At 37.2% G+C, this 14405-nt stretch overlaps 3 protein-coding genes across 4 annotated transcripts in view; 1 reads left to right on the forward strand and 2 right to left on the reverse strand.

The window, feature by feature from the left end:
- LOC138305444 (uncharacterized) overlaps positions 1-5194 on the reverse strand; it is a 43466-nt gene extending 38272 nt beyond the window's left edge. Inside the window, exon 1 of one of the 2 annotated variants that reach the window (XM_069245675.1) lies at positions 5036-5194. In XM_069245675.1, coding sequence (XP_069101776.1) covers positions 5036-5047 — 12 coding nt within the window. In that variant the 5' untranslated portion in view covers positions 5048-5194. Of the gene's footprint in view, positions 1-1091; positions 2206-5035 lie in introns of those variants that run through there. The other variant, XM_069245674.1, reaches the window with a different exon arrangement.
- Positions 5195-8970: 3776 nt separating this feature from the next.
- Positions 8971-12447, reverse strand: LOC138306242 (adenosine 5'-monophosphoramidase HINT1-like). The gene is made up of 3 exons (XM_069246639.1): positions 12289-12447; positions 10513-10617; positions 8971-9708 (listed from the first exon to the last, which is right to left on the reverse strand). The coding sequence occupies exons 1-3, from the start codon at positions 12394-12396 to the stop codon at positions 9544-9546; spliced, it is 378 nt and encodes a 125-aa protein (XP_069102740.1). The 5' UTR covers positions 12397-12447; the 3' UTR covers positions 8971-9543.
- Positions 12448-12662: 215 nt separating this feature from the next.
- The window catches only part of LOC138306240 (ras-related protein Rab-31-like), a 28311-nt gene continuing 26568 nt past the window's right edge, over positions 12663-14405 (forward strand). Inside the window, exon 1 of the mRNA XM_069246638.1 lies at positions 12663-12890. Within this exon, the coding sequence (XP_069102739.1) occupies positions 12848-12890 (43 nt within the window). The 5' untranslated portion in view covers positions 12663-12847. The remainder of the gene's footprint in view (positions 12891-14405) is intronic.

Consider the following 14405-nt stretch of genomic DNA (forward strand, 5'->3'; position numbering starts at 1 on the left):
CTACAATCGGCCAGCTGTTCAGACTGATAGCCATCTCGACAATGTGTTTATTCTGGTCCGGGGAAATTCAATATTCAATCGAGGGTATTGTGATGGTAAAAGTCTAGCGAGCCAAGGGAATATCTCTAGTGTGTCATTGTCACACGAAATCTCTGTCTACCTGGCGAGACGAGATTGATATCGTCCTCCTCGTTAATAGGTAATATCACAGGTGAAGGTGTGCGGTGCTGGTGAATGGTAATTGCTGACATCAACAAGAGATCAGATTGGTTTTTTTTACAGACTTAGGAAACAGTTTTCTAAGAACAGGAAATACAATCACATTATACTGTAGAATTTGTTTTCGTCTAATAAATGATAAATCTACATGCACTGCACATCCCCATGAAAAAAAAATATTGATAAATAGAATGAATTAGAATTAAGAAGGATCAATGCACCAGAGAGATATATGATCATTCAGAATACAAAATATTTGACATCAATATATCTTCATCCGGTTTGGGCTTTTTTTAGTATCGCTGAGGCCAATAAAAACATTACGTCTGTATAGGCTTACCCCAGACCCTTATATTTTTTCCACTTTTCTACGAAAAAAAATTTAAAGTGGGGATTTCGATTTCAGACTCCAGTTCCGGCCATTATTTTAGAGTCAAAGACACTAAAAAAGTCCTAAACAGACATGGTTTTTTTTGCCTGATGGCTGAATTGTAAAACTCTATAATATTCCCCTTTTTTTACGAAAAAAATCTTTGTAAATAAAACTGTGACATAAATTGATGCCTGTAGTTTCAACTTTCAAGGTCAGTGAGTGTTTTATTGTCAAGGTCAATTTCCCCAGTATTTTTTCAACTATCAGACAAAGTAGAGCTAAGCCAGGCCTTCAGCTCAAAATGATACATTGTAATTAGCAGCTACATCTGCACTTAGGGTAATTTCTTCCTCTATATATACATACAACAATTAAAGGTTTCCCTCCTGGCCAGCAACATATATAAGATATTGTATGTCTCACATTGTGTCTTGTGGATAGTATATATCTTTTGTTCGGAACAGGGGTCAGAGGAAACACAGATACCACAAATACTTACCACTAGGCCGGTAATAAAGTTGGGTAGAATTTCTGTCAGATCTGAAGACGATGTGATATTTTTGATGAGGAAATGAACGACAATTGTCACAAGTCCAAGGATGGCAATAATCATCCCTAAAGTCATAAATATCCAGAGTCGTCGGAACACTGGGGCGTTCAACATGATTTTTTTCCGTCCTCGCTCGTGTCTCTCGTGCGACATGGTGTCACAAAGTACGGGATGTTAATATTCACCAGATCTAATCATCATAATACCATTTCTCTTTAAAAGTCTGTTTCCTTGTTTTCATTTTATAGACTTATTAAATTAAGACAAGTTGGTTTATGGTTTAGTAAACTACGGTTTCCATAGTCCTCTCACTTATCAAGAACAGTTTCTGTCCATGTTTAACATTTTTCCAGTAATTCCATATATGATAAAACGTCACTGAACAATGTGTATCGGCTCTTTAAAGTTCCACGTGTGATCTACAAAATGCTGCCGAGACGGCCCCCAGTCACCCAAGCGTACCTATCAACACACTGGTAGGAATGAATGGGAGTCAAAAAGTTTCATCAACGTTGATAAATAAAGTTAAAATAACACAATAAATCAACGAGGGTCCGCCAACTCACGGAGCCGATCCATGGATCCACTTTTAAATGTTCCTACATTGAAAAGTCCCCACGGTTTGTGGTCTGTCACTGTTAGGCTAACGTTGTCCCTTCTCGCTGTGGCTACCGACTGCAGAGAATGATGCCATCCCTCGAATTGAGGGGGGAAACTCAGCGAGTCGTCTGCTTTGTATGACAATGGGGTCGGGGTTTTTATCGGGTTCAGCCATGCAGTTCATTCCCTTACACATTAAGGTTATCGCAGTCACCCAGCCTAACTTTTTCTCCTTTCACTTTAACCAGCACGAGCTCGGCACATTTCTCGCGTCAATCGGCACGCGGAGTTCCGCGCGGTTGGCTGTCTCGTGTTTACAGTGTCAAATCTCGTCATTTCATCTCGAGATTTTGATAATTTGACGGGTGTGCCTCGGGGTCCTGCTTTGTAAGAACTGGGTAAAGTTATAAAATTCCCTATTTCCTTAACACACACACAACGACAGTATTGAGCCATGCAATGTCCGTATCTTCAGACACCGGGTGTTATAGTGTAAATATATGAATCTTTGGTCCCTCTCTGTATGTGTTTAAAAATTCCCAGATGAAATCAGAAGATAAGAGACAGAGAGTTTGGTGTTACACGGCCTACATGGTTGTCACGTGACAACACGAGCACATGTAAGTTATGTGGATCATGAGAAATATTCCCAAGCTTGATAATTACAGAAATATGTTGATCCCCGGGGAATTAATTTGATAAGCAGTCAAGATGACGTTTTCCAAGGATATCTGATTTATAGCAATATATATGCCAAAGTCTAAAGAAAAATGTAGAAACATCCATGCATCATTATTATGTTTCTGAAAATGTTGACGTTCAATGTATACACATCATCCCTTGGTCACAACAGAGTGACACATGGATCTCAGAATTATAGTTTACTGTAACTAATTATCATGTCCCTGTGCAGAATCGCACATCTAATACATATGCACCACAGGCGTTTGGCTCTATGCAATTTGTCTGTATGTAATACTGTGACACAGTAATTACATATATAGACAGAGACAAACGTCTCGCCTATAAGAGCTCTCTAAATAGATCTTTCTGGTCACGACATCTTATTTAATCCAATCTGATTAAAATACAGATCCTTATTATCACTACGTTTGATATGAGATCCTGACCTATATTGAACGGAGTGGTTATAAGGATCTGTATTTCAATCAGATTGTATTTAATCTAATGATAATTCTTTCACCAATGTTATACGTACATTGTGTGTGTATTGTGCTATCATATCCTTGTCTACATCCATACTCGATACCCCGGGGGTTACTATCCACGCATCCTCGATACTCCAGGGGTTCCGATCACTTACGATCTCTACACCCCTGGACTATCTCATCGTAAAACTGAAGGCAACAGAACAGAACAGGTAATTTAGTCCTTTGATGTTCATCAAAAGAGCCGTATAACGGTACACTGTGGTTGACTATGTGGCTTTGTTGGGAGTTGCTCTCTCTGTAGTCTTCAAAGGAAATCTTTGCTGGTCTGTGATTGGTCAAATATTTTAAGCTGAGCTGCCTTCAATTTCACTATGAGATAGTCCAGGGGTGTAGAGATCGTAAGTGATCGGAACCCCTGGAGTATAGAGGATGCTATCCACGTGGCTGTATAACGCCAGTGAGAGTAACCCACGGAGTATCGAGAATGGCATAGATTGAAAGAAGTAATGGATCACAGGGACTTGCTACGACTTTCCAACCATTAGTCAATATATCATGAATACGGCCGGCACTAGGCCTATCGTTCAAAAGAGAGCACGTGCATACATGTACCCTTGATAGATCGACCGTTGGGTAGAAATACATGTCAAGTCCACTGTATGGAGACGAAAACATGCGCCAGCTCTATCTATGCATTTATCTCTATATGTGTTTTTGTGAAATCATTTGATTATCGTTATCGACATTAACTCACATTATCCCTTTATAAGTTTTCACTGATCCTTCAATTCAAGACGTACATCCTTGTCCAAGTGTGTACACACGATTGGACCAAAACTATCAACTTATGTTAAACGTCATCGTCGGTTACCCACGTTATAAACGGAGCGAGCTTATATTATTAGTGAAGATACTGAGTTTACAAGGGTGGAAAACGTATCGGCTAAGGGGTACGGACAAAAGCCCCCCGGACAAAAGCCCCTTAGGACATAAGCCCCTAGGACAAAAGCCCCTTGGACAAAAGCCCCTCCATACTAATGGAAAAGAGGACAAAAGCCCCTTCATTTTTCAAAAAAATTAAATTCAAAAATATAGTAAAAAAAAATATAAAATATTTTCTTATATCAGTTTTTTTTTCTTCAAATATACATGTAGTTCAAAATAAGACACAATGTAATAATTTACTGGATTATTGGGATTTTACTAAAAATTTGATAAATTGATTTCATGATTTATAGAAAAAAAATGTAAAAAATTATATTGATGTTAATCTAATTATGACACTATATGATAGAAATATTTTGTAATTAAACATACTTTCCTAATTATCTATATATAATCAATGCAAACATCAAGCTGTTAGCCTGGTAGGTGTGTTATGATAAAGTAAACATTAATGGTTTCTTGTATATATAACATTCTAATGTCTATGTATACATGTTTTTTTATTCTTTCTTTGATATCAATAACTCAAAAATTAAAAGAATTCAAATGATCACATCATAATTATGCTTTTTTATTATGTTTGACACTCTTCTCTGATAATACCCAAATGTATCAAATAGCAAATAAATATCTAAAAAAATAGAAATAAGAAAAAATACATTATTTTATAAAGAAGGGGCTTTTGTCCGGAGGGGCTTTTATCCTAAGGGGCTTTTGTCCGGAGGGGCTTTTGTCCTAGGGGCTTATGTCCGGGGGGGGGCTTTTGTCCAGGGGGGCTTTTGTCCTACAATCGGCTAAGAACGTCATCATTTCCGGCACATCTCGAGGTCAAAGTCTACTTTTGGTAGGGCATGTTCGATTTTCGGCTCGTCATCATCTCCGGCACATTTCGAGGTCAAAGTCTACTTTTGGTAATACATGTTCTCAGCTCGTCAGGAATTAATATAAGTAATTCAGATGTGATTTTTTTACCTAGACCCCTAAATCTCTAATAACGGTCTAGTGACACTCTTGTGAGTCAAAATTCTTATAAACCCTAACTAATACTCAGACCCCTGTGCGAGATACTGGATATCTCGCCCCTATAACTCGTGTAGTGGCCAACTAACATTCCCACACTAGTCCAGAAACGGACATCAGAAATAACACTCAGGTGACACTAATTAGTCTACATACCTTATTTGGCATGCCATGGTCAAGATGCAGTCATACTCCAGTGAATTTGAGACTGACCTCTTGGTAATACACGTTGCCCGTTGAAGCATATCGTAATCCTTATAAATCACAGGTGAAACTGGACCTAGATCTGACGTCCCGGACACAGTGTTACGTATATTGTCATATTTTGTCGGCAATAATTAGGTATTCGTCAAATATTGACTTATTACCGGCCCACTGTGGTGGCCTGCCACAGTAGTAAAGGGAGGAAGCGGGAGTGCGCGCGGTAGATCTAGAGAATAGTTCTTCTTGAGAACCACAGCTATCTGGCTCGTTAAAAAATGATATCTTGTAATACATAATAGATGACTATGACATGTATGTATTGCAAGATGCCATAAAAAACGAGCCAGGCACCTAGCTGTGCGTGAACCAAGCAAACGAGTGAATTTGAAGTGAAATTCATGTGCCAATTTTCCTATCTAATTTTGGAATTTTCCAAGTGAAAATCACGTAAATATGTAACTTCAAATGATTTTCGAAAAATATAAATGTAAAAAAAAAGAAAGAAAAAGAAAAAAAAAAAGATTGAACAGAAATAGAAACATATGTACGAGGTTGCGAGCACACCACACCACGGACTAATTTGTATTATGATTTTGAAATTTACGTGAAACCCGATACGTGAAAAATTCACACACCCGAAAAGGTCGTAATTATATATTACGAGTTTCACATGAAAAAAAACCCACCAAACAACTATATTGGCTATAGGAAGGACATATATCCTTGGCTATAGTAAATTTGTCGGAGGTTGAACATCTACATTCTTGATCTGAAATACTATAAAAAAAAATTATTTTCTGCTAACACAAATTAATTTGTTATAGTCTATTATTCAGATACTGTCTCTGCTATCGAAGTCACAATATCCATGTGTATCTGTCTTATTTTTTCATGATTTAGAAGAATGCTGAAACAAAATCCTTTTGTAAATCCAAGGACGTATATAAATCCTTGGTAAATCATACAGAAATAGAAATCATTAAAATTATTCTTTGGTATAACTAAATTACAACTACATCTACAAATACTAACAATATCAGGGTCGAATCTAAATAGACTTTTTGTTGTTAGTTACGTATAGGGTGGCTTTAATTAAATGATGGTATTGTCACGAAATTGGGCGCTTAATCCAGGTTACGACGTCCGTCCGTTCTGCTGAATCCAGTACTTATAACCAAGGATTTACAAGTGAGATCTCTCATATACGTCCTTGTTCTAACTATTCACAGGTGAACGGTATTCTGTACCTGTCAAACGTTCCGGTCCCGGACAGTGATATCTGCATTATTGATATATTTGTGGTAACACCTGGCCAACTGAAACTGCGCGCAAACCTTAAGTGGACAGACTACAAGGTGCAGACATTACATGCTGCATCATATATCCTCGATATTCTAGGGGTTACTTTCCATGTCGTTATTCCATAGTGTATCTCACAGTAAAACTAAATGCAAGTCAGGAAAAAAAAAACCCATTTCAGGCCAGCAGAAATTTCGTTTGAAGATTTCAGAGAGCGACACCCAACTTCAAAGCCCCAAAAGAGCAATTGATTAGACACAAGGTCCATTGTTCATTTTTTAGATGTGCATCAAAGGACCAAATTAACTGCTCATGTTTTGTCGCTGATAGACCCTCCAGTTTTAACGGTAGTCTAGTGGTCAGGGGTGGATATTACGACAGTAATCGTAGCCCCTGTAATATCGAGGATGACCTGACCACACGGATCTGAGAATTAGTTACAGATTATATAATTATGGACTCACCAGAGTGCCCTAAGACCATTTTTAAACGTTTTAGAGGCCTAGATAAAAAACGATAAAAATCATATTTGAGTATGATTTTGATCGTTTTATCTAGACCTCTAATACTTCTCAGATCCCTGTAGACCTGACGACATATATGTGGGTCCAGAAACGCACGTGTAGTTAGACAGATCTAACGATCTACTTATTAGTAGTAAGACAGAACACAGGGGCCAGACACCATATGGTGTGGCCACTTTTATTTAGAAAGATCACATATAGTACGCTAAACCTGCCTATATTAATAGGCTTTTAAATATTTTTTAGTCTCAGATATATAAGGGGGAAAAACCCTAATAATATAGGCAGGTTTAGCGGACGAGATCACATGGTCCAGGCATTATCAATGATTATACTGTGTTCCACAGGGTCACGACATTATGTGGCCATATTACATTTATATGTACAGATGACATGGTGCAAACGGCGCAATTGGTTAGACACACAGGGACTTGTAACGTAGGTTGTGAGAAAGTCAACTGTGTATACATGTGTACTATATAAAAGGACTTTTATATAGTAAATAGGCCTGGTACACACGTATACACAGCAGACTTTCTCACAACCTACGCTACAAGTCTCTGTGGTTAGACACAAGGACCAGACATTACAAGGCGTGCCTTCTTTTATTTAGTCAGACCATAAGGTCCAGATATTATTTGGCTATCTACATCATATATATTGGCGTGTCTACATAAAACAAGATATATCACAGAGTCTGGATGTTGTATGGGATGCATATTTTTATTTAGGCAGACAACACAGTTCAGACAGTAAGTGACATTCCACAAATGAAATTCCTACAAGTATTTCATGTATTACATGGCATGCCTTCCTTTATTAAGACAGACCATAGGTTCCAGACAATACATAGTGTGCCTTCCAATATTTAGACAGACCACAGGGTCCAGACATAACATGGCATGGCTCCTTATTAAGACAGACCACAGGGTTCAGACATTACATAGGATGCCTTCCTTTATTTAGACAGACCACAGGGTCAAGACATTACATGGCATGGCTCCTTTATTTAGACAAACCACAGGGCCCTGACATTACATGGCATGCCTTCCTTTAAACAGACCACAGGGTCCAGATTTTACATGGCATGCCTTCCTTTATTTAGTCACAGGGCCATGTATAGTTTCTATATGAAAAAATAGCCAGAAATACATCAATCTGATTAAAATACAGATCCTTATAACCACTCCGTTATATAAAGGATCTGACAATATCCCATTGGGGGTCACGTCCAGATGACTTTTATCACCTGGACATGACCCCTGTTGGGATTTTCTCAGATCCTCTTATCTAACGTAGTGATAATAAGGATCTGTATTTTAATCAGATTGGAAATACATATAAATTGTATGTATTTCTGGCTATTTTTTCATATAGAAACTATACATGGCCCTGTGATTTAGATAAACCACAAGGTCTAGACATTACATGGCGTGCCTTCCTTTATTTAGACAGACCACAGGGCCCTGACATTACATGGTGTGCCTTTCTTTATTTAGACAGACCACAGGGCCCTGACATTACATGCCATGCCTTCCTTTATTCAGAAAGACCACAGGGTCCAGACATTACATGGAGTGCCTTCTTTTAGACAGACCACAGGGCCAAGACATTACATGGGGTGCCTTCCTTTATTTAGACAGACCACAGGGTCCAGAGATTTCATGGCATCCAGGCATGCCTTCCTTAAATAGACCACAGGGTCCAGACATTACATGGCGTGCCTTCCTTTATTTAGACAGACCATAGGGTCCAGACATTACATGGCGTGCCTTCCTTTATTTAGACAGACCACAGGGTCCAGACATTACATGGCGTGCCTTCCTTTATTTAGACAGACCATAGGGTCCAGACATTACATGGCGTGCCTTCCTTTATTTAGACAGACCATAGGGTCAGACATAACACATTACATAACACATGGGTTGCCTACATGTTAGTTCAACAGACCACAATGATAATTCCTGTTATTTCACAATAACGTGATTGACATTTTGTGTATTGTAGGCTTGTGAAACATGCATATTTAAATTCCTTCTAGTTCACAGATAAATAACAAATACGTTTTAGACAGTGAGATTTATTAGTCAAAAGACTGCACCAACAGTGGTACCGGTTTATACCACATCTAAGATTATCTCCCCTGTTGGTATATAGTGGTAGGTAAAAAGAAATCATGATAATCTTAAGACTTACTTCAAATGAGAAAGACCAAGATGACACAACCACAATTACAGGAGCCTGTTTCTATCTACTCATAAGAATCTTGAATGTAATAAATGCAAGAAAGTGACACCAATAATCTCAATGTTTATACAATTATCATATTGGGTCTGACCTACAAGACCAACAACAACATGACCACTGCATTCATGCTCCACTTACATGACAAAATTTTCAAATATTCAACTTAACCTTGAAGTGTGTGAAACAAAGACAGAATCAAAGAGAAATGTATCATAAGTTCCTTTATCAGATTTACATGATTTGTACCAGTACAAAATCAAAGCTGGTTAATATTGCATGGTTTTTCTGCCAAGGTCACTACTGTATATGATTAAAATGTCAGATGAAGTCTCTAACTCCAGTTCTCAATCTCTGTGACCTTGGCACTCTCTGTCCTTGACCTTGTTGACCTTAGCCTGGAGGCCAGCCCATCTGTCTTCCTCCCATCACATGAATATGTATGTGGAACACAGACTGAGCTCCATCTTTCCCATTGTTCAAAACCAGACGGTAGCCGTTCTCTAGGCCCTGATCTGCTGCAACCTTCTTAGCAACGATCATCATATGACCAAGTAACTAAAACAGAAAAACAAAAACAGGAAATATGTATAAGGTTTATCAACAAATTACATGACCAAGCAGAAGGTCATAGACCTTGAATTTTCACTGAACACGGCCTGATATGCCATAGACCAATCCACCTTGGATTTTATTAACAGCAGTTGAAAACCCCAAAAATTAGTTTTCTTCTAAATGTTAAGTCCAGAAAGTATCAGAAATCAATATTAGTTTCATCTACAAATAAGTAAACCATGTTTTTGTGGTCACCCTTTCAAAATGGTGGTTTGTTTTTCAAACTACAGACTACAAATCCCCAACCCAGTTTTCTTCAAAACAAAAGGTCTAAAAGGCCTGTATACTGTTATATATATGGTTTATATATATATTATAACCATCCACATGTGTACATATGCATGATTACATGTCATTGTATCATAATGGTTTATCTCCCTTTATTTGTAATTTTGAATGTTTCTTTCATAATGTATTAATGATTATCTCCCCTTTTGTGGAGCTGTCCTGTGAGATAGAGAATGAAAATTTGGAAATAAGAAAAGATGGTTGTTTTTCTCTCACTGCCAACTGGAACGAGTATTTATAGTTAATTCCCCCAAGTCTTCATTAATTTAAAGCCATCACAATACATCCATTTTGACCCCGAACTTAACTTCCCTATCACTTTATTGGAATTCTTCATCTGGAGGTAATTTAGGGTGCTCTAAACATAAATATTTTCATAATCAGAAAATATCATTAAAGTATGGATGTAAGAATAGTTTTTCCTCCTCCAAGTGAACCTGTATCATGGTGATATTTTACCTGTTCGTCTGCCTCTTCAGCGTCCTGTATAGTTGCAATGGCTTTACGTGGAATCACCAGGAAATGGACCGGTGCCTGGGGACTCATGTCGTTAAAGGCCACACACTGCAAAACAAGGGAGATATGTTAACATCAAACAACAGAATAAATAAGAATAACTTAGAAAACATCAATTATGAGATACCAAAACTAAACAACAATGGAAAAGTATGATTCCCAATAAGCCCCCATCTTCAGGTGATTGTGATCTCCTTTGGGGTGATTTTAAGATCCACATCACAAAACTTTCATAATCATATACAAGGATTTATATGTGAGAAGGATTTGTCACTGTCTCTACTCTCTTTACACTACTAAACACCATGTGAGACATCTATGAACCTGTAACAAGAGGCCCATGGGTCTTAATGGTCATCGGACTATTGGCACAATACGACACCTCAAAGAATATAGCAGATGGCAAACAATTAAGGCAATACAAAAGAAATCTTTTTAATAGAAAAACTATTTTAATAGAAAAAGTTCAGGTTCTGATATATCTAATGAATTATACCATGAATGAATGAACCTTCATCCCCACCATGCTACAAGTCCAATATCAAGTCTTTGAACCTCTTAGTTATTCACAAGAAGTCGTTGAACATTTAAGCCTTTTCGACTTCTGTGACTTTGAATGAAGGTCAAGGTCTTTTATTTGAACAATCTTGTTAGCCATTTATCCCAGCATGTTACAGGCCTAGTATAAAGTCACTAGAGCCCTTTAATATTGACAAGAAGTCCTTTATACATTTTTAATTTTTTGACCTCTATGACCTTGAATGAAGGTCAAGGTCTTTCATTTGAATAAACTTGGTTGCCATTCATTCCAGCATATCACAGGTCCAATATCATGTCTTTGGGCCTCTTAGTTAATCAAAAGAAGTTGTTTATAGATTTTAGCCTATTTGATCCCTGTGATCTTGAATGAAGGTTAATGTCATTTATTTGAACAACTTGCTATCATTCCTCTCATCATGCTACGGGCCAAATATCAGTACCCTGAGCCTTTTGGTTATTAAGAAGAAGTCCTTTGAATGAAAAGTTTACTCAGGAGGCACGGCCGATGTCGCACGACGACGGACGCACTCCCATAACATGAGAGTCGACTGGGGTATACCCTCAGCATCAGGTAAATGGCCTATCGGAAGTTAGAGGTTAGACACGACGTAATGTTCCAAAAGTGTCTCGTCATGCTATACCTCTAACATTGTTGGAGTACGACGGACGATGCACGATAACAATTACACCAGTTGTGAAATGACAAGATTAGGGGAGATAACTCGGGCATTGCATCAGATCAGGATGATATAAATCAGTAAACACAATGTGGATAGTACATTTATAAGTTCTCTTTGTTAAATAGGAATTTCAAAAAACACCATTGTGTGTGATTAACAAGTTTTGTTAAACAGACATCAATATGCTACAGACAGTACAGTAATTGTTGAGAAAATGAAAGTAGATTTATCTAACAGTTGGGCTAACTTATTTCCTACTATTTTTTACGATATCAAAGCGTTAAAATAATCTTTGCTATATAATTTTGTTAAAACATACAGTTAGTGAAATACAATGTTTTAACAATTAGTGAAATAATACAATCAGTCAGTGTCAAACAACAATCTTGGGGTAGGGGAGGTAACTCCCGAAAACTCATTCCATAAACATGTTATACCGGCTATATTATGGAAAAGTCAACAAGCTTGATAACATGCGACAGTATATTGCAATCTATACCTTGTCATCCTCGTAAATGAATTTACATGGAATTTCGCCGCGGAGAATCTTCCCAAAAACGGTATCGCCACCCGGCGAAGCAGCCTGTGCTTTCTCCACCTCACTCATGTTTCTAGTACGGTCAAGGTAAAGTTTAAGGCTTTAACCTGATGAATTCGAACGGTGTCTGACTGCGTTTGTTGTTCTTGTGGTAAACAGCGTCGACCTTTTAGAGTTAATAAATTTTCACCATATTTCTGGTATCTTCGTAAAAATTGAATTAATTTCTCATGAGTACCGCATATGGTATTTTCAAGAAAAATATTTGTTTCATACTTTGGCCTTGCTCTATTTTTTTTCAAAGTGAATAAAAAATCTTCGGTAGTTTCGAACTTTTCCCCCATTTTGTACACAAATATCACGTGACATTCAAGATGGCGGCCGTACTTTCATTTCCCGACCTTTTAGTCTGCAAACATTGACGCCGTTTGACGCATATTAAGGATCTTTAAGCCACCGTTTGGCTGCTGTTTTATTATCATCAATAACTTTTTCTTTCCAGCAGACGCGACTGGCGAGGATGAAATCGATAGAAGCGAAAGTCGTCGTTCTTGGATCTCAGGGTAAATCAGATGACAAATGGACGAATCAAATCCAGATTAAATCTGGAAAGTGGCAAACGTTATATCTTTTTAAAGGTCATCATGTTATTTGGGTCATTAATATTAACGCTTGAGTCAAATTTCAAGATATGAACTCACATGTCCTAGATATTTTCCCATAACTACCAAATTACAATCGTGAAATTACATCATCAGATCATCATCAAAATCGTCGTCGCCATGCTTGTTGGAGTTCAGTATTATAGGCACACCATGTTCATAAAAAGGACTCAGTCCAGTTTATACTATAAAGGCGTTTATTCAGCAATTAACATGTACCTTACATTCATGCGTCTGACAAGACACACATGTACAGTGAATAATCATGATATTGATCATCATGAATTACATATGAACTTATTATATTTACATATTACAAGTTACCCTCTAGTCTCAGTCGTCAATATTTCAACGAAATGTGTAGCAAGAGTCGAAAGAATATTTTCTCTCTCAAGTTCCAAGCAAATAATAATTGATACAAATCAGCTGGTTTGATTTCCTGGTAATATATATCATAAATATGATAGCAAATAATACTTCCTTCTTTTTTTGGATATGTAAGAAGTGTATTAAACTGTAACAGGAAAGGAGAAAATGTAGCGGCCAGACAGGGATTCGAACCCTGGACCCTCAGAACACTACCCGAGTGCTCTACGAACTGAGCTACCTGGTCACCGATGCTCGACCCAGTCCAATCCCGCTACACTACTGTATAATTAGATTACAATGTACTTTTTTATGAAAAAACTTTTAAATGTTTGAATACCAATGACACACAAGGTGTTGCATTTGAAGTATATGTTAAATACCAGTTCTAATACAGTTATAATTATTAATTAGATTTCCAACAACAGAGAATAATTTTTTTTGTAATTGTTTATTTTTCAATGCATTTTATATTTAATGTAAAACAATATCAAAGCAATCATTGATCATCAATCATCATTGTCCTGGTTATCATCATCATTATATTTTTCGGACAGGTTTGGCAGGGTGATAAAATTATAATTCAACTGAGAGATAAGGAATGAATTAATAATGTTAATTTTTCCAATGGGTGTTTGATTCCACCTTTTCCATGAAGCAATTCTTTCAGTTACACAACAGAATGACTTCACTTGCGTTTAAAGAAAAAATATATGCATGCACAAGAGTCAGTCCAATGTAGCTTAGTTCCTGCTTGACTATTACAGATCCTAATTAAGTTGATTGTAAGAAATTTTCAGCTGAATTCCATGTCTATATCATATCCCCCTAGATATTGAAACACACTAGTGGCCACCTGACCCTAAGTTGTTGAGAAGAATTTCTCAGTTGAATTCTTTCTAATACTAGATTATCTGATTTATCTCCCCCTAGTTTGAAACACACTGGCCACCATTAATAAATAGTTGATGGTGATAAGAATTTTTGAGCCAAATTCTTTTAATACCTCTGTTCAATCATTGTTTTTTTGAAAGGACTCATAATTAAAAA

Source organism: Argopecten irradians, chromosome 13, assembly GCF_041381155.1.
Source record: "Argopecten irradians isolate NY chromosome 13, Ai_NY, whole genome shotgun sequence".
Lineage (NCBI taxonomy): Eukaryota > Metazoa > Mollusca > Bivalvia > Pectinida > Pectinidae > Argopecten > Argopecten irradians.

Bases quoted from the DNA above. Each gene is read 5' to 3' on its own strand.
- LOC138306242 (XM_069246639.1), bottom strand. From the start codon at position 12,396: ATGAGTGAGGTGGAGAAAGCACAGGCTGCTTCGCCGGGTGGCGATACC. The intron at 10,618-12,288 runs GTATAGATTGCA...CTTGTTTTGCAG, and splicing joins TCATTTACGAGGATGACAAG to TGTGTGGCCTTTAACGACAT. The intron at 9,709-10,512 runs GTAAAATATCAC...TTTCTGTTTTAG, and splicing joins CTGAAGAGGCAGACGAACAG to TTACTTGGTCATATGATGAT.